The sequence below is a fragment of the Sylvia atricapilla genome, chromosome 13 (genome assembly GCF_009819655.1).
Source record: "Sylvia atricapilla isolate bSylAtr1 chromosome 13, bSylAtr1.pri, whole genome shotgun sequence".
NCBI classification, from domain to species: Eukaryota; Metazoa; Chordata; class Aves; order Passeriformes; family Sylviidae; genus Sylvia; species Sylvia atricapilla.
Window position 1 is genome coordinate 15055371 of NC_089152.1, and position 20125 is coordinate 15075495.

General features: G+C 38.2%; 1 protein-coding gene across 2 annotated transcripts in view; it reads left to right on the forward strand.

The window, feature by feature from the left end:
- The first annotated feature begins 1370 nt into the window (after positions 1-1370).
- Positions 1371-20125, forward strand: part of ENTREP2 (endosomal transmembrane epsin interactor 2) — a 37187-nt gene continuing 18432 nt past the window's right edge. For both annotated transcript variants that reach the window (XM_066328554.1, XM_066328555.1), the window contains exons 1-3: positions 1371-1476; positions 7110-7241; positions 17093-17200. In XM_066328554.1, the coding sequence (XP_066184651.1) occupies positions 1378-1476; positions 7110-7241; positions 17093-17200 (339 nt within the window). In that variant the 5' untranslated portion in view covers positions 1371-1377. The remainder of the gene's footprint in view (positions 1477-7109; positions 7242-17092; positions 17201-20125) is intronic.

A 20125-nucleotide genomic window follows, 5' to 3' on the forward strand; every position in this document is an offset into this window, starting at 1 on the left:
TAGCAAAATTGGGATAACAATTGTGACAGGGAGCTTCAGTGTTTGATATCATGTGGTGGCTGCCACTTTGAAATGCAACTCCCAAACTGAATGTGAGACTTAGACCCACTGAGATGAACAGGAATTCTAAGAGCCTGTTTCATGATTTTGACAATGCTGGGTCCTTCTCTCTTGTCTTTGTCAGTGACAAGAGGAAGAGGTTACCTTGGAAACACCAATAGAGGTTTCTTCGTTAATGAATGCTGATATGGAGGAAGTACTGCAAAGATAGATAAACCTGATGTAGGTTATAGCCCTTGTTGTCAGCTGGGATGCTTGGAAGAGTCTGAAGCTGGCAACTAAAATTTGTAACACGGCTTCTGTCCTTTGGTTAATACTGTGGAGGTTGTGGGGCAGGGGTTTGTCCAGGAGCACTAAAAAAGATGTAGAGCCATTTTGGATTTAAGGCTGTCAAAAATATTCCTAGCACATGCACTGACAAAAGATAACATCTTGTGAGAACAGTGAGGGGCTTTAAACTGTGAGCATGCATATGGAAAAGTGATGCAAGAGAATTTCTTACTAATTTCATATAATACACTCACACTCCTGTTGAGTTCTGGCAGTGTCAACACTGAATATTCGAGGTGGCCACACATCAGGTGCACATTTGTTCTTGGCCTCTTATTGCTTATGCCATTCCCTATAGGTTGAGATTTGTCTGCCCTGACTGGACCAGGGGTTTTTTACATTTAAAGCAATAAAATGATAATTAAACTGGTAGAATCAGGTTAATGATTGTTTTGACACATTTTGAGATGAGAAAAAAGGAGTAATTAACACCATGAGTGTTAATTGATATGGAAGGTGCTGCTTAAATTGTGTTGTTTAAAAACCAAATAGTTATATATATCTAGAATTTTATTCACTCCTTTTTCCCAACTTGTAGGCGCTCATGATACGTGATATTCACAAATAATTTTCTTGTCTGAGATACCCATTTCCCCATCAAAAGGATTTAAATTGTTTCAGGACTACATCTGTTTATAATAAAACATTTTTCAAATCTTGCTTTTTAGTAATGCTTGGTAATAAAACCCATTAAATTTTCAGAGTGTGTGATAAAAGTGGGAGATAAACGGATTATTTTGAAATGGCTGGAGGAAAACATATAATAGTCATGTCTAGTTTTGATTTAGCTTTCTCTTACAGTGCAAGACTGAGGATGCTGTCAGATTAAGTGCCCTACTCTCTTTAAAATACATAAAATGTTGCCATCCATGTAATTGTGTGACAGGCTGGAAGTTCTTGAACGTCTAAATTATATTTTTTCCTTGTGTGCCTCTTGGAGTGAGTAATAATAGGGTGCTTGGGGTTTTTTTCCAGATCACCTTTTTCATGCTGCTCTCTGCAGTGTGTGTGATGCTGAACCTGGCTGGGTCCATTCTCTCCTGTCAGAACGCTCAGCTGGTGAAGTCCCTGGAAGGATGTCAGCTGGTGAGTGATGGAGAACACCTTTCTGACCGAGGGCAAGGATTCTGCTTTTCATCTGTTGGGGTTTTATACACACATTCCTTTCATTTCCAAAGCAGTAGGCATTTAGTAGCGTGATCTGTATGTGTTACAACCTGAAAAAAAAAAATTTGGGAAAAGTTTGAGTTAAAGTGCTACTGGATTTAATGTTTTGCCACCTCAAAAAGTGACTTTTAATATCATAAGGATTGACTTCTTACTGTCATGGTAAAAATGGTGCTCCAGCAGGACAGATGGAATACACCACATCAGAGCAGTGTGGTGGTCACCATCTGATGTCAGCAGGATCAGGATTCCTTCCATCCAATACTTCTCCAGGCAGTGGATCTCACAACAGTAACACTTTGGTATGTGTGTGCTAATATTTTGTTTGCCAACCTGAGTTGTTTTACTTTTTAATTTCCAAAGTAAATGAATGTTACTTGTGTTAAATAAAATGCAGAATAATACAAATTACCGTGATGTGGCACTCTCTAAATTATAGTACCTAAAGCCTTTGTGTTTTTATCTCAGGAAAAAAGTACATACGCATTGAGTTGTAGCATATTTTCTGACTTCAGCTTGGGAAGATGTCTACAGAAGTAGACTGAAATGTTTGAGTTTAAATAGTAAGTGTTCACACTGTGGTTTTGATTTTCAGAGCATGATGAAATGCTAAGTAGCTTTGCCACAGTGTATTGTACTCTGTAAGGGCAAATGAATTTCATTATGGCTGTTGATCATATTTTAGCTGTTTCCAAAAAAGCCCCAAAAAAGCAACAGGTTTTCTACCCAGACCTCACTCTTTAGGTTTTCCTTGCTCAAAATCCCATTTCAGTCAGGCTGGGGACTTAGACATGGATTTATTGCATTGCCATGTTGCAGGGCTCATCTATATGGAATTGTAGAGTTGTGTTCCCATAGACCACCCTCTGGGAGGGATGCACTGTAGTGAACAGCACTGCTTTATGATTAAGCCCAGGATTTGGCTCAGAAGGTGATGATGTATTATGCTGAGCATATTTAATTACTTTATTACCATTTTTCACTCAAAAAGGAAAAAATCTCAGTTTCTTAACAGCTTGTTCCAAGTGTGTATTTAATTTTAATTTCCTTAGATGGCTCTCTTTAGTGCTGTAGATGTGTGCAATCCTGCACTATGTGACTGGTGTACATTATCAAATCTAAATCCTTTACTTGCCTCCTAGGATACAAATGCACTCTGGGGATGCAGCTCAAGGAGTCAAAATCCAGCCTTTGCAGACATGTGGTTTGAAATATAGTTAACATCCCATACAGCTGAACCAGTCAATTTCCAAGCACAGTATAGTAAAAAAGTCAAATTCTAAATAAATTCTGTTTTAGTTCTGGTATTTCTGTCAAACACATTCATGGTGAGTGCATGGCTTTAAAAGTGATAATAGTATCTACTGTATTATGGGGTTTAAATTCAGCAGTGCTTCACTAGTAGGGTTGTTATTCAAGGAAAAAGAACAAGGCACAGTGGTCTTATTTTGCTTTAAACACTGGGGATTTATTGTAGATTCCATAATATGGATTTTTGTGTGAATATGAGAAATGTGCTTGCCATATGTTAGCATTTTGAATGTGTAATTTGTGAAGTTGGTATTTGTGCCCTTTATCCTGCAGCTTAGCAACATACAACACTGAGGGGGGAAAAAGGGCAGGAGCTTTAACGCCTTGTTACGAAAAATTAATTGGAATTTTTTTATCATAATTAGCTGCAGATCCTGTAGCCAAAACCTCAAGATACTGCTTTAAATCAGTGAGAGTGGGATGTGTACAGAGAAGTTACACGCTCAAGCTGTTCATTAATGTGTATAGGAGAAACATTCCTGTATAGGAATTTCTTTTTCAAGTAATGGTTCTCTAAAAATTGCTCTTAAAATACATGGCTAGAGAAATTGATACATTTTAATTTATGTTCTATTCCTGCACAAGACACATAAGGTTTTATTTCTTCATCTATATTTTTTTATTGATTTTACCTATCTTGTAAGTCACTTACTCATTTTAAAATAAATGAGTTTTTAAATTTATTTAAAATAAATGCTGCAGTTTTAATCAAATTTACAGGTGATTGTTATTCAGGAAAGTAGTGATAGTGTCAATCTCTCTGTAGAAAGATTACTTATAATTTTTTTTTTTTCTTTTTGGTTGTACAGCTGAAATTGGCCGGTGGTTACAGTTACACTGAAAGGAACTTCTTTCCCCTGAATTATCTTTTGCTGGAATAGGCAAAGTAAGGAAAAGTGAAGCAGGTGCAGGTTCACAAAGAGCTGAATGGCAGAGCCCAGGTCCAGAACTGAGGTTTATTTGTTTTCCATTTTGCACTGGAGCTGAACTCAGGTCTGTGCATATCGAAAAACAATTCTTAAAATCCCAGGAAAAAGAATGTACTCAGTTTTGTTCTTATTCATCTGTCAGTTTTTAATCTTGATATTTCCCTACAATGCAACTTTATCCTTACTGGATACTCTTGTCTTTCCCTCTGCATAAGGTCCTAGAATTGACTGAAATTCCTTCCCTTAAGTACACCAGTGGAGCTTTCTTGGGCTGCACTGCCTTGTTACCAGCTTTGGAACTCTCATACTTCATTTTGAAAATTTTCCTTCCCTTTTTTATGTTCCCTGTAAAAAACCCTGAAGGTTAATTTAGAAGAAGAAGTAAAATCTATTACTACTTTTACTAGAAGACTTACATTTGTATTAAGGATATGGTAGAATGCAATGTAACAGTGTTAACTAATTCCTCATTTGCCCTGTTGGGGAGAATGTGTGTGCACTTAGCAGCCAAAGAAGCTTCTTTTCAGCAGCATTGACAGAATTTGATGAATTGATACAGATGAAGTAACATAAGGCATGTGAGAGGGTGTGTGTATATATTTGTAATAAACCCGAAAGGTCCTTTCCTTTTTTGATTCTCTGCTATATAAAAGTCAGGTTTTAATGGGTTTTATGACTTTTGAAGTAACAGCACTGCTGTTTGACAAAACAAAATGAACTTGCAAGAGAATTTATGCATATAGGCAGCTCTGGCTGAAGTTTGAAATCTTAAATATGGTTTGGATGAGGGTGTTCTGTGCAACTGTCATAAATATGAAAGCACACAAACTCTACTATGAGTAAGAATCACGAAGTGGGACACAAATATGCACAGGATGGTGGGGATATGTGCAGGGGATGAAGTGAATGATGCTTTATTCTTGAGCTCTGCCAGCCAAAAGGAGATTGAAACACACAGTTTTGGAGTCATTGCTGATGTAATTGTGTCTGAGGTTGGCAAACACCAGCCCAGCAGCTGGAAGGAGTGATCCCAACCCCTTCTCCCTGTACCAGTGCAGATTTATTGTCAGTGCTGCTCTCTCTGTTTATGAAGTCACACAGTGCATGGTGTTTGAGATGTGATTTGGGCTAACAATAGACCACTTCTCCTCCTTCTTTCCCAAATGAAAAACCAGCTAGTTTTGGCACTGTTTAGGTCACAGGATAGCTGCATGAGCTCTTGATCCTGTCTGCACCAGTGTGAGACTGCAGCAGGGTGTTCTGGAGCAGGGGGCTCAGGAGTGCTTTCAGCTGCTGTGTTGCTGAGAACACGAATGCAGTGACACCTTCAGCCTTTTGTTCTGCTCCCCTTTGCAGAAACACAACTCAGCAAAGAGGTCACTTCACAAAGTGGTAAAACCTTGGTAAAACCTCTCCAGAAATAATACGCTACCAATGTGGTTGTGAATCTTGGGTGATTTTGAATATGCTGTGAGTCTTAAGATGGCCCTGTATTTTGCATGAACTGTCATGTAAACAATTAGCTTTTAACTCATTTTTAAGAGTTAAATTTAAAGAAGAGCTACTGGGCAGTACAAAGTTCTGGAACAACTTTCAGAATTAATTAAGAGTCTCTCATAAATGGGGAATCTTGACCCAGCCTTTTGAGCCTTGTCTTTGTCATAGCTGTTCATTACATGTGGCACAGGTACCCTGGGATCTGTATTGCACATTGGAAATGCCACATACATGGCATGAGGCAGTGCTGTCCTTTATTAAACAGGGGCAGTAAGAATCAGAGTAGATGATCTTGCAGTAGAAAGCTTTGTCTGAAGTCCATTTTTCCTCACTGCAGAGACTTTTTAGCGGCTGAAGCCTATATTGATTTGCCAGGTGTAGCCTTCTGGCCCCTGGCCTTGGCACAGCTCTAAACTCAAAGTGTGAGTTCCAAACTTCCTCAGCAGCGTTTCTCAATCCCTGAACCATTTCCAGAGAGTTTTGGGAGCAAGACTTCCCCAGTGAGATCCAATGCTTTGATTTTACATCGGCTTGAAGGGCTGAGGTCAGCTGATCATAAACCATTTAGTTGGGTTTTGCTCAGATCTTTTACTTTTTAAAAGAAAGTATTAAAAATTACAGGAATTGGAAAAGAACTAGTCTGAAATTGTTCAAACTGCTTTGTAGTTAAATTGTATGCTAATGAGAAATAAACCCCACAACTATCATAGAGGTGAGCAAACTATGTTTTTTCTTTATTTCTTTGCAGTGTCCATGGCATAGGGTATGACCAGTCTGTGAGTTGCCACAGACAATTATTTCCAGTGTTGCCTTGGAGAATATGGGAAATGGTATAATTTACATACCCAATTTTTTCTGAAGCCTTTTACAAATTGTGCTGGCTAGAGGGCAATCTGGAGTGTCAGGAGCTGAGGTCCCCTGAGACAGCTCCTGCCCTGAGCACTCTTTCATCACAGTAAGCAAGCATTCAGTCATCTGTACCTCATCTGGAGAAGTTTATTATGTTCTTTTAATTGACTCTTATTTTTGCTCCTCCATCTGCTGTCCTGGTCACTGGCATGTAAGGGGAGAGTGCTACATATGCCTGGTAGGGGTAGCACTAAATAATACATATATTTAAACATATAACTTTTAAGAGTATATGAACAATTTAAACATTCTTTGAGGTTTAAGAAGTAAGTAAATACTCTGTTAAAATGATTCTATGTAGAAGGCTGTGCAAGGAAATTCTACAAGGAATGCTGGTACCTGTTTTTGTTCAGGAAATTGGCAACATCCTAGGGGGAATTTGAATTTAAAAAGGCAGATGTGTATTTGCATTAGGAATTTTTTTTTTGTGAACTCGTGTCTGGAAATTTTGAGGGTTTTTTAATGCAAAAGAGTAAGTAACAGGGTGATTCAGATCTCACCACCCAGCCACTGGGCTTCCATCTTTACTTTGGGGAATAAAGGACTGATTTGTGATCATGACTCCTTCACATATTTTCTGACCTTTTTCTGTTATTTTTGGTTTTCCCACATTGGGTATGATTTTATGTTTATTCAGTTGAGTTACTCTGGTTTCACCTGCCCCTGGAAAGCAAATTTTTTCAAAAAGAGGCATAAAAGGTAACACTCTTTGACATTGAATCCTCTTTCTGTATTTCGCCTGTTTTTATAGCTTTTATTAACCAGTGGAAAACATTCTGCTCCAAGGGTTCTGCACAGAGATTTTCATTTTGCATTTAGTAGTCATTACTGTAACTGTAAACACCATTTTTGGGAAGTGTGTTTCTGTTGATTTGTACTTTTTCTGACCTTTTCTTTTCTCCACAGATTAAATTCGACAGCGATGGTGTCTGTGTTTGCTGTGAAATGCAGCATCAAACGTCAGGCTGCAGTAACCTGGGAGAAACACTGAAACTGAACCCTCTGCAGGAGTGCAATGCAGTGAGGCTGACCCTAAAGGTGTGTTAGGAAGGAATTAACTGTTTATTGCAGTTTGAACTGAGCAAGGCAAAGTGTGTGATGAAAGGAGCAGCATCTGCTGTTCTTTGCCTTCATCCACCCTTAAGTGTAAAAACATCTTCATCCCAAAATCAGCATTTGTGTGGGTAACTGTTTTGTTAAAGATTATTCAGAAAACAGAAGTTACAGCTGGCTGTGAGAGCTGCTGGCAGGTGCAAGCACAGGTATCTCTCACATTGCTGTTCTGAGGTGGTGTTTACAGACACTGTGGTAAACTGCAAAGAAACACGAAGTATTGCACAATGAGGAGATATTTCCTGATGAGCTGCTACTGTGGAGGCAGGGCAGAGAAGAGTGAGTGTTCTTTCTGGGTAATGCTGGAAACCTGCTTGTAAACTGCCCTGCAACATTGTAAGAAGTTTAAATCTTGTAGCATTTTGTGTTGCAACTACCCAGATGAAAAAATTGAGAGCAAATAGTACGAATATTATATGAGTTAGAGCTCAGTGTAATTGCTCCCATCATTGCTTGACTTCATTATCACCAAATGGGAAGGCATTGATGCTATGTTGTTTTGAAAAATAATAAGGAATCAATGAAATAAATGCTCAGAAAAAGGAACACTAGGCTGAGGCAGATATTGATTCATTCTATGTTTAGTTTCGTGATCAGCAGAACTCTGCATCTGTGCCTCTCAATTTCAAAATCTGTATTTTAATAAAACTAATAGAAAATAATGGAGTGCAGAGAAATTAATTTTGAGAAGGATCTTAGAGAGGTAGATTATAGGGTGGGTCCTGAGAAAGCTGTGGAAGTTTTATTGATATTTGAAAATATATTTTAAAATTCAGAATGGATAAAAATCCTGTTCAAGGTATGGAGTAAATACCTAAATGTTCTTCAGCCTTGTTAAGACAAGGCAAAATAGCTACCAAATAATAAGGATGAGGTAGAAGTTAAAGTATTTTTATGACCCCAAAATTAGGTGAAACACTGCCTCAGGTTTTAATGATAAAGGTAACAGAGCAAAAACGTACTGGGTAGCAGGAGTTTAGAAAGTGGAAAAGAAGCATAACTTGACATTGCTGGTCAAAACATTCCAATCTTCAGTGAAATGTTGTATTACAAGAGGGTGACTTCTGAGGACGGTCCCCAAAGTATGACAGATGCAGAGACATGAACCTGTCATTCAGGAAAACTTGACTTGCTAATCCCATAAAAATAAAGATTGAGGGAGCATATGTCTGCTCCCTGTAAATATGTCAGTAAGGTAAACTCTAATGAGAGGGAAAACAACTGTTTATCTTTGGAGGACACTGTCAGCATATCAAGTGAGTGGAAGTGACATATGCTGAAAATCAAGACAAGGATTCTAACCAATACAGCAACCAGAATACAAGCACAAAATGTAATTTCTTCTTAGATATAACTCAATCATTTATAAGGGGAATTGACATATCAACTCACACTACAAGAGAATGGATTTAAACACAGGAGTTCCCATGAGGATAGTCTAAGTGCAGTTTTAATTATGTTCAGAACTTTTCATCTAAGAAAGAGTAGTTAGGAAAATAACTATTTCAGAAAGTTTTTTACATCTTTTACAGTTTTAGTTCTACATTTGCTTTCCATTTGACTTAGCTCTGATTCCTGGCTGTAAATTTAAGGACAGCATTCTACTAAGCTCCAAAGAAAAAAAGTTACAGCTCATTAGATACCAGCTGACTGTGAAAAGGCTCATCCTCTTTAATTACAACTAACAACTACAGTGTGATTTTAAAGAAACAGATGTTTTAGTACCAAAAGCTCAATTGTATTCATTGTTTGAAGAGCCAGAGGGAGAGAAAATGTAGAAAAGCAGAGTTAAGATTATACACCTTCACGTATAAGATTATGTAGGTTTCATGCTCCTCTTTATTGCAAGTGGGGTAAAAAGCTGGTGTTTGCACTAAGTCACCTGTGGGGTTTGGTGGTAGCAGCTGTGGAGCTCCACTGTGAACAGAGCAGCCCAGCACCTGTCAGCTGTCTGATCTTGTTCCCAGGCAGTCAGACAGGACAAGGAAAAGCAGCAGTGGCTCCTGGTCCTGTGTGTGTTAACTGTGCCCTGCATGATGTCGGGTGGGGGGGTTTATAATTGCTTTGAAAAGTCTCTAAAGTTGTTGTTCTTGTTTCTGCAATGAGCCATCTCTCTGTGCTTCTTTGTAAATCAGTCCTTCTTCCTCCTTCATTTCAAGCCCTGAATAAACTACTCAAACATTTTAATGGGTGTAAAAGAACAACCACTGCAGTATGTATGCTCACAGATTTGTGCATTTATAGATGTGAGTATTGATTGCAAATACTGACTGATCTATCAGTGCTGATTTCTGAGATTAGTTGAATAGTGGGATTTCAGCACAAAACTATGTGTTACAGTAAAATGGACAAAAATATGGTGCCACTTCACTGTTGTGGTGGGTCTCAGCCCACTCGAGGGTGAATTGGTAGGGTTAGAATTATATTTATAAGATATCATACTTGTAGTCTTGTATGCACACATCAGTGAAAATAGCACACTTACATGATGTGATGAGCTGCTGTTAAGATCTGCAGGCACCCAAGTGGGATCCACCTGCCCTGTTTTACAATGGAGAGACTTCCTGCTTTCTGTATTTCACTAGAAGTTGTGGGGGTTTTTTTTCCTGCATTCTTCTCTTAAAAATAAAGTTCCTGGCTTTCCTCTGGATACTCAGGGTCAATAGTCTGTGCTTCTAAAGGATGTTAGGGTCCCAGTATCTTAATTTTTTTTTTTTTTTTTTTTTACAATAACCACACTTCTGGAAAAGCTTTATTCTCTATTAGGAAGTTACTTGGCTTAACTAAAGCCAAATAAGGCAAAAGCAAATCCTATCTATTTACAAATTTAGTTAAAAGAGTTTAAAAGGTTTATTAAGAATCAAGTGTCCAAAAATGAGATGATGGCCACAGATGGGATGGATTTAGGATGAAGTTTCGACAACATCAACTTAATCTGTTTTACCACAGGAAGTGTGTTGGCTTGTGGATGAAATTTTAAGGATCTGAGTTTGTCTTCTAATGTTAATTAAAGTACAAAGGCTAAATTTTCCTTACATCTTTCATCTGTGAAAATTCTGTCTTCTTTCTAAACTCAGAGTATTCTGAACTTACTGAAGATGCACGTGCAACATTTTGAGAGGATAAAGTGAAGTATTTAGGAATTTGAATTATTTTATAACATATTATTGCTTTCTGATACTGACAGGCAAGAGGAGAATGATATGCTCTTTTGGTTCAGTAATGATCCAGTATTTTTAATTACTTTTAACAGCTCACACAGTCCAGAATATCTGCAGACATGTATGTGAATTTATAGGTTTGCAATTTACATAATTGCTTCCTGCTTTACTTAAGGTGCATCTGTGGAATGGTTTTGTGACTATCAGGCAAGGAGAGAAGCTGATTCCCTCCTCTTCTGTCTTCAGCATAAATATTTGGTTTGGAGCTGCTAAAATTCAAGTACAATATAAATAGTAAATAGCTCTTTCAGGTTTTTGATTCCATTGATTAGTTAGGTATCTCTGTTAGAGGTTTATGTAGCTTGGCTCTTGCAGTCTTATGTGTGAATACTTTATTTTCTTTCCTCTCCTTTGAATCCGAATTTATTATTACTGAGTTTCCTGATGACCAATTCTACTCATATGTTTGAATATTTTTTCATTGAGAAGAAGATGCTTCCACTTGCAAAACAGAGGAGGGTGGCTCCTAACATGTTCTTTTGAGTTATGAGAACAGTCTTTCCTCAGGTTCACTCAAAGACCAAATGCAATATTATTAATTTTATTGAATGACTTACCTGAAAGGCTTCATAAGCTACTTAAAATGGGATAAAGCTCCGCACAGGCTAAGTAATTCCAGATCAGCTTTTTAAATGCTGGACTTGTTTCAGATTTCTTTACAGGCAGCTGAAAATATTCCCTACATTCAGAGTGTATTTACCACACTGAGACCATCAAAAATAGGGCAGGTCAGGGTGGGCTTTGTAGTCTGGATAGTTGAGCCACTTCTCCTTCCTCATGCTTTTTTCTGTTCCTAGCATGGACAGTGAGTGAATATAGTTGTAAACTTCTCTCATGGCTGAAAAGATGCCTCTTTGAATGACTGGACTCTGTTTTTTCCATCCTTGTCTGGTTATGATATGGAACCTTAGCCTTTCAGGAGCCCGTAATTGTCATATCCCCAATACTAAATTTAATGCAGACACCTGAGTTGGAATGTGTGCAAACTTGCATGCAAGTAGAGAAGACCTTTTTGAGATTATTTTTAAGTAGCAGCTTTGCTCTGCTACTTACAATTATAGTGAATTCTACTGTACTTTCGAACCTCAAATGTTGGCCATCTCTCCATTTACGATGCAATGTGTGTTTGGGACCTGTTTGGCTCAGCATTAATTCTTGAGCCTCCCTTGTATTAGAGCAGATATTTTCCCCAGTGTTTTTCCAGACGTATCCAGTGAGAACAACTGAAGTTATATTTTGAGTTAAAAGGATTGTTGTCCTTGAATTCTTAAATAAAAGAGGCACATTGGCACTAATTTCATGGGTGAAAAAGCTTTGCTGCTCATTATCTCTTTTCAGGATACAGTGGTTTAAGAAATGAAGCACTATAATTGAAGTCAATCAAGGAGAAAAGAAATCATCTCCACAGCGTTGTGGCCGTGGAGCTGCTTTTAGCCATTGATCGCTGGGGATGTTGAGATCTGTGTGTTCAGGGCTGCTGCTTACTGAGTGTTCTTTTTACACATCAGCAAGCTAATTTTGCTCCTTTCATCGTATATTGACTAGGATCTCAAAAGTGCCAAGAACTTAAGAACCTCAAAGACTACAAATCTTTTATTTCCACAGGAAAATAAATCTATTCAGCCAGCAAGATGTGAGTGTGTTGTAAAGAGAGCTGTCAGTTCAATACTGTTGAGCAGACTGGAACTCATAAAATGAAATGAATGTACTTTGTTTCCTTCCAGAGAAAAACAGGTTTAAATAGTTTCTCAATTCTTTGTAAGCAGCACAGCTGATTAATTTTCTGTATCATACTTGGCAGAGTGAATATTTTGAGGTAATAGTGCTTCATCTGTATGGGATGGTCTATACTGAGTGACAAACTCTCTGCTTTGATGTTCAAGCGTGTAACTTAATTTAGAGTACAGTTTATTGCTATGATAGGAAGAGGCAAGAGAGTGACTAAATATTAACCAAAGTCCTCATTTGAGCTGAGTTTTGAACATTCCTGTTTAAGTCTGGCTTGTTTGATGGTTTTGAAAGATAACTGATATTAGAGACAAATTATGGATTGGTTTCTAAGCTGAAGGAGCTCTATGGGTATGGGCCAGCATTAGAGTGAAGTGATGCTATTCCAGTTGTGCTTTCTATCTGCTGTGATAGGAGGCACAAATGACGTTCTGAAGGATAAAATTTCAGGAGGGTGAACACACATGCAGTGACTATTCACTGGTTATAAAGGACCCAGCTCTGCCAGTGCGTCCGTCACTGGGTGATGGGATTTGTGCCATTGTCATTTTTCATTTTCGATTCTATCTCGTCTCTTTGCTTCTGTCAGGTAATTGCATGTGCTAACAGCTGTTCTGAATTGCTTTGTTAAATGATTGTTTCTACATTTGAGTTATCGATGTGACAGTCACCAATTTTTTACTTATTCCAGTTTGATACCATCTGACTGCTTTATCACCCAGCAGTTTGATGGAAAACAAGGAAAATCAGTTTTTAGGATAAATTGCTTTTTGACCATATTGCAGTATGAGTTTTTTGATATTATATTCTCAATTAATTATATCTTTAAAAATATTTTTTAAATATAGAATATTAAAAAAATTGCTATTAAACATTCAGATTTTAAATAATGCTCAGGTTTTGTAATACATCTCCAATTTTAGTGTACTTTATAGAGTTTTGAGCTGCACGTTTATGGAACATGCATTTTTGTGCATTTATGTATTATTTTAATTGTGTAGTAAAGGAAGAACTGAGATGCAGTAGCACAAAAACAGTGTCAAAAGAATAATAGTGAAAACAGCTTGAATTAGGAAAAAGAAAAAAAAATAGATGTTCTGTCCTTAAGTTAGACACATGGAAAATGATAGTATGAGGAAGATTTGAGAATGCACAGGTATCCTGGGGGAATGCACAGATATCCTTTGGGACCACAGCATAAGTCAAAGGTGTCTGTTATTGTGGAGGGAAAGCATGATGAACAGTAATGCAGGTGCTGACACCATTAATTTGGTAATTGTTCAAATGGTAATATAAACTGAATACTGCAACCGTGAAATCTTGCTTTTTCACTGTCAGTATTAAATCTTAGTCCCACTTTTATGATTTAGTGAGGGACGTACCTGGGAAAATAAGTGGCCACAGAGAAGATGCTCACAATGCTGTTTGACTCCTGTGGTGTAGATGTGGACTAGGCATGGTTCCAGGCAATTCTGACAGCTGATTCCACTCTGAAGGGGATTTGTGTCCTCTGCAGTTAGTGAGCTAAGGTGTAGGAAGAAAATTGTATATGTAACCTGTAGAAGAATAATTCTACCTAGTACATTTTACCTATCAGAGCATTAGTTACCATAAAAACATGCTGAAGAAGCAGGCTTCTGTGTTAAAAAGACACAGACAGCAGCTAAGAGAAAATTGGTTCAGCCATTTCTGAGGAGCAGAGAATTGTATTTCATGCCATTAGAGATTCACGTCTTGTGTGCTCTGATTAGTGTTCTGGTAGATGTCAACTAAAGATCTGTTACTAAAGCTCCCCGATTTTGTATTTAATACAGATTTCCTGCTCCTTTAGACACCTATAAATACAGCTGGCTGGGGCTGTGGGGAGTTATGACTGGCCCTGTTGTGGTTACTGCTTTTCCACAGACATTCCCTAAAGGACATCTTAATTGTCATTGTTTGTTCCAGCTGCCATCTGTGAGCACCTACCCTGTCCTTCTGGCAGCATCTTTGGCCATGGAGGGCTTTAGTTCCTGCTCACTTTTTATCTATAGCTGAATAAATGAGTGTCATGGATCACCTAATTATTTTTTCTCCAGGGCACAGGGAGTGAGAATTTCCTGAAAATGGTAAATTGCCTGAGGCTGATTAATGTTTGGGGAGGGTGGGGGGAATGGGGAGCAGAGGAGAAGGGTGGGTTGTGGCTTGATTCCTTTTTGAGTTGAAACAGACTTTAGGATAAAAGAGCCAAAACAAATACAGAAGCAGTCTTGCTTTAATGAATATCTAGTGGTGATGAGGATTCCACAATCATTGCTCAGTTATTACTGTCTCTGTTAAAATTTTAAACTTACAATATTTTCCATCTCGTTGTTTAACTTTGCTGCTTTTTTACATTTTCTGGCTGCTAGAGGTCTGCTCGTTATTCATCTTTATGAAATACATTAAAACTCTGCATCCCTGCATTTGGAATTTGCTAGTTGTACCTTCACCTTCAAAGAGACTGAAGCAGGAACAGGAATTGTGTGCTTAGCCTGGAAAGGGGTGTGTGGAAAGAGGCTGCTGTTCCTATGAGCTGTAGTCCCTGCCCTACATCAAAACCATAATGCAGAATAACAAATGTAGCCCAGCTGTCCCAGCGTGCCAAGGAAAGTCTCAGGATGGGTAAGGAGGAGTGTAGCCTACAAGGCACAAGAAATAATTCTCACACCAGAACCAGTGTTTGCAAGGCCTTCAGCTGTGCCTCCTTTAGGGTTCTGCATTTAAGGGAAAATGTGGACCCAGGTTAGGTGAAACAAATTAATTTAATGAAAATTATCAGAGGCCTAGAAAGTTGATTTCAGTTGAGAATTGGAGAAAATGGTGTTAATATGTCATGCAGTAAAGGTGGAAAAGGCTTCAAGAGTGAAAATAGAGTTCAAAGGTGTAAAAGTCTGCTGTGTAACAGACTGTTCTCAAGAGCTGTGGAAGAAAAGCCATGGGTTTCATCTGTGGGATGGACATAACCAGGACACTGATGGTAAAAATAAACACTGGAATAGTGGGATGAAGCTGTGGGATCTTTAGTAACAGATCAAAGAAAGATCTGTCATGAGACTTAGAGGCACAGTTAAGTCTGTCCTGGGACGTGTAAAGTTGTATGAGGGTCTTAAAGACACTTTGCATCCTAATTTAGAGTTTTTATTTTATTATTTAGCATAAATGGTATTAAGTTATGCCCTCAGATTGGCTAAGTTTTTTATATTTAAATGGCTGTAGTAGGCAATGAATTAAGCTTCTTCCTGCTAGGAAATTGTCCTATTTTCTACCCTAGGTCTTGTCACTGTCTGTGTTCTTTACCCAGGCTTGCATATGGAAAGCAGAACATGAAGGATCTCAGTGTCCCTTTTTTGCCACTGTTTACTAATTGAATCTCGAGGGATCTCTTTGCCTGCTTGCCTCCATTTGAATGCTCTAAGTGGGTCTGTGTGACTTTGAGTGAGTCCTCTATATCCCCTTCTGTAAGTGAGTTAGGGATTGGCCCTTCCAGTATTTTGCTGCTAATGCTGATGGTTCATTATTCCCCTGGCTGAGGGGCTGGCCAACAAGACAGAAAACTCCTGACTAGATCAGCAAGAGCAAATCTGGCTCGGTGTAAGTTTTTAAACTAAAACTTGTTGGCGCATCTATTGTCTGCCTGATCCCCATGGCTGGCATTTCCATCCTCAAATGAAGGTCACTTGAGTAGCAAGCAATTACAGTGGCAGGAGTAAATCTGCACCTTTCTATCGATGGTTTCAGAACTGTTGGGGAAAACAAAGCCATTTATAGCGTGGAAGGTATTTTATGCACTGGCAGTGAATGAAATACTCTTTTAAACTTAGATCCTATGGAATGTTCTTTACGGAGTGAATGTTTTTTACTCATGGTATTGTAGCAATTTTGATTTAGTTTTTCATCTGTTCTCTCTGCTGCTTTTTCTCAAATGCTTTTACTGGCTGTTCAGAGAACTGAGCCACACAACAGCCCCAGCAGCCACACAGTTGCTGTACAAGGATTGTAGTAGTTTTGAAATGTTGCCAGCACATTAAATTCTTTTCTTTTCACTGGCTGTGGAGAAAGTGAATACAAATCCAGTGATTGGAAGAGAGCTGGACACTTTCTTTTTAATGACACCATTGATACAAAGATGTTCCATTTTAATTCAGATGTTTCTTTTTTTGTATTCTCCTTGTTAAACCAGTACTCTCTGTCTATTTTAAAATTCTTTTTGAAAAACCAAGCTAACAATATGACCATAGGCACTCAGTTCATCAGTAGAAGGTGAAATGGCTTGGTGTGTAATCACTGCTTTTCTCTCATGCATAAAAATATTTCAGATGCATCGAGTTTCTGACACAGGATAAGTCTCTATTTCATACTAGAATTTTTTCAACACACAACCCTAAGTTGTAGATTTCAACTACATAGAGCAATAATATTTCTGCATGTTTTTAATCAGAAGTGTCTTTCATAGTATCTTTCTTGTGATAGCTGCAGCTTGGAGTCGACTGTGAAAGAGTAATTTGTCTTTTTGTGGAACTAGGAAATTTGAATATCTGATATTTGAATATCCTCGATATTTCTGAGGAAAGATCTAATAGCAAATGTGTTGTGAGAAGTGGGAAAGGAAAGATGTTTGTTTCTGTAATTGCTGCCTTTGTGGATTGCTACCTGAAAAAGATTACAAGCTAAATGAGTTCTACCCAGTGATTTGAGACCATATTAATCAATAGCAGCTGACAGTGTTTGTTATCAGATTGCTGAAGCATTTCCTGTCCTTTGTGTCCCTGAGGTAAGAGATGATATTCTGCTGATGTCTCTTCGCAGGACCTGTTGTTCAGTGTGTGCGCTCTCAATATCATCTCCACCATTGTCTGTGCTTTGGCAACAGCAATGTGTTGCATGCAGATGGTTTCCTCTGATCTTCTGCAAATGGTGAGTACGTTTCAGTGACAACACAGGGCTTGTCCAGCGTAACAGTGTCCTGCTCTGTGGATATTCATTTGCACCTACTCTTTGCTTAGAAACTACAGCCTATTTGTGTGTCCCTGTGTAGTGTTAGAGTGTGTGTGTACATGGGTGTATTTTTTTATCTGCATACATCTATATAAATGTAGCGTATAGATGTATGCAGGGTGAGGAGCTGCTGTGTTTTAATGTTTATGTATTCTAGTGGAGTGTTATGATCAGGATTTTGCAATTGGGAGGTGCTATTTTTGTTAACGAGGTTATTAACAAGGTTCAGTTACAGATGCATCTGGTATTTGCTGTCATCACTTGTGTATAATCTCCAATTTCCACAGTCCCCAGAGCAATTGCTTGGCTTTAAGAGCCTGGTTTTCACTACTAGATTGGTATGAGAACTATAGAGTATGAGAAGTAGAAGCTCAAAACTGGAACTTTTCATAGCCGTGTGCCAATAACTGTGTTTTCATAAGGAAAACACATATGTTCAGCCTGAGAGTAGCATTTGTATTCAAAACAAAAGGGAAAAGTCTTCTGCATAGTCAGCTACATCACAGGATGCTGTCTTATTTTGGTTGGACAAAGGGAGCTTTCCTATTCCAAATGCGTGTTGGGATTCACGAGGTTCCAATGTAAAAAAAAAAAAAATAAAAATTAAAAAAAAAAATAAAAAAATAAAAAATTAAAACCCTTTGTATTTTCCAGGCAGGCTACACTGCTTGTAACCTTGCTCTATTGCTGATTAATCTAGGAAATGTCCTGTTTCATAAGCGAGGTCAAACACAAATCTAATAAATAACCATTTGTACCTCTTGGATTGGAAAAGTTTGCATGGATGGAAGACTGGCCCAGCAAGTTAGCTGCAAACCATTTAAACATCACAGAAATGTTGTCTAGCCTGCCATGCAGGCATGGTGGTTTTAAAAATCAGTAAATAATTAGAAATACACTGGGTGCCATGGATATTGATTTAAGTGCATGAATTACACAGATAAGGCTGTTCTTTCTAGACAAGTGTTCCAGTCACTGGGTTTCAAACTCAGCTAAAGAATATCTTCAATCTGGGACATGGTGTTTGCTTCACATAGTAATGGGTATAATTAGTTAAGGTCATATGTTTAGGTAATTACTACAAATAGTACATAAATGCATTTTTGCTCTAGGGCTCTGTGTATGTGTATTTTGCAGTCCTGTAAAGAGTCCTTATTTAATAACACTAGTATGGATGCAACACAATTAACAGAAATAATAATTTCAGCTGATGACACTTACATTTTAAATGTTCAAGGGTTTTTATCATATTTTGGGTATTCTTTCTTTTCACACACTCTCCCCATCCATATTTGCTACAAGAATACCCATTGACTGAAGAACTTTCTCACCTTGCAGTGATGGTGGGGAGATGAAGAGTTTACCACACCTCAAAAAATCTGTCTGTCTCTGCAAAAATGGTAGTGGTGGTCCAGAAGTGTATATTCCAAGAAACTTGATCTACACTTAATGGTATTTAGCACTGTCAGAAGAATAAAAACAGATAACAGTGAACCAAGAACAATATTAAAGTGCTTCTGGTGGGCATATGCAAGAAGCAGTAACCTCAATAGGAAGTCAAATTCCTTAAAAGCATCTAAGTTTTCTCTCTGCCACCTCATTCTTGATGTCTTTAAGAATCTTTTTTTCCCACCTGGCAATGCTGCTATTATGTTAATTTCTTTTTGCTTCCTATGCTTTGTGTTTCCAGCTTTCTGTCTTCCTGCTTAGTTGTCCGTTCTCCCACCCTTTCAGCTCCATCTACAAGAAATTTCTTCCCTCTCCCTGGAAGAAGGGAAAAAAGTACATATATTTCTGCTCAATCCCAGTCTTTTCTTGTTTATCAGATTTTCCCTTTCTTTTTTCAGGTTGCTGAGCCAGATTCCTGCCAGGCCTAAGTGAGCGTAACTTCCCTGGAGCTACGCTGACTTAGACCCAGCTGAACTCTCACCTGAGGATTTCTTTTTCTTTCACTACTTTCAGCCTATTGTCCCATGATCTGCAGTTCTCCTTTGCTCTGCTACACCCAGAAATCTGATTAACTTTCTTTTCTCTTGCTTGTTAATGCAGATTTGTGCTTTTTCCTTTTACTCTCCACTGATGCTTGCATCTTCTCTTAGCTGGGTTGTGCCATGTTGGGAGTTGGACAGCAGCAGCAAGAGATACCACTCCTCATAGCTGAAAAGGTTTTCATTATTGTGCTGATAGTTTTACTGTGTTCTACAGCACTCAGAGCTCTGTAGGCTCTCCTGTAGCCAGGGGAGGCAATAGGGAACACCCTCCTTGGATGTCATTAGGTTATCCTTAGTGCAATCAGTTCTGTGATTCCTGTGCTGTGTTAGTGTTCTTGTCTCAGAAATCAATCCATTGGAATGGTAATTTTTGCAAATTCAAAGAATTTCCATTTATTGCTTAGCAACATAAAGCAGGTGTAACAGTCTCAAGAAAATCTGTAGCAATGATTCTGTGATTTTGTGGCTTGTTCATGAATTTTGCATACAGTGTCTTGATTCATACAGGCAAACTGATGTATTTAACTGGAAACTGCTTTCTTCTGACATCCCAACCTTTAGGAAAAACATCCTGAAAACACAAACACAGGCTGTCCAGTATTTAGCACAGTTGAAATTTTCCAGTGAATTTGAAGAGGATTTTTTGGTTTAAAAACAGTCCACCTAACAAATATTTTATTTCAAGTGCTAAGGAAAACAACCCTGCAGAATACTTCAAGGTGGTTTTATTGCTTTATATTTTATTTTTTTCTAAATTGTTCCTTATTTTGGGTTGACCTGAAATTTTCATTTCACTTTAACCTTTCTCACTGTGTTAAGTATATCCATTTGCTCAGGCAAAGGAACCCTACCA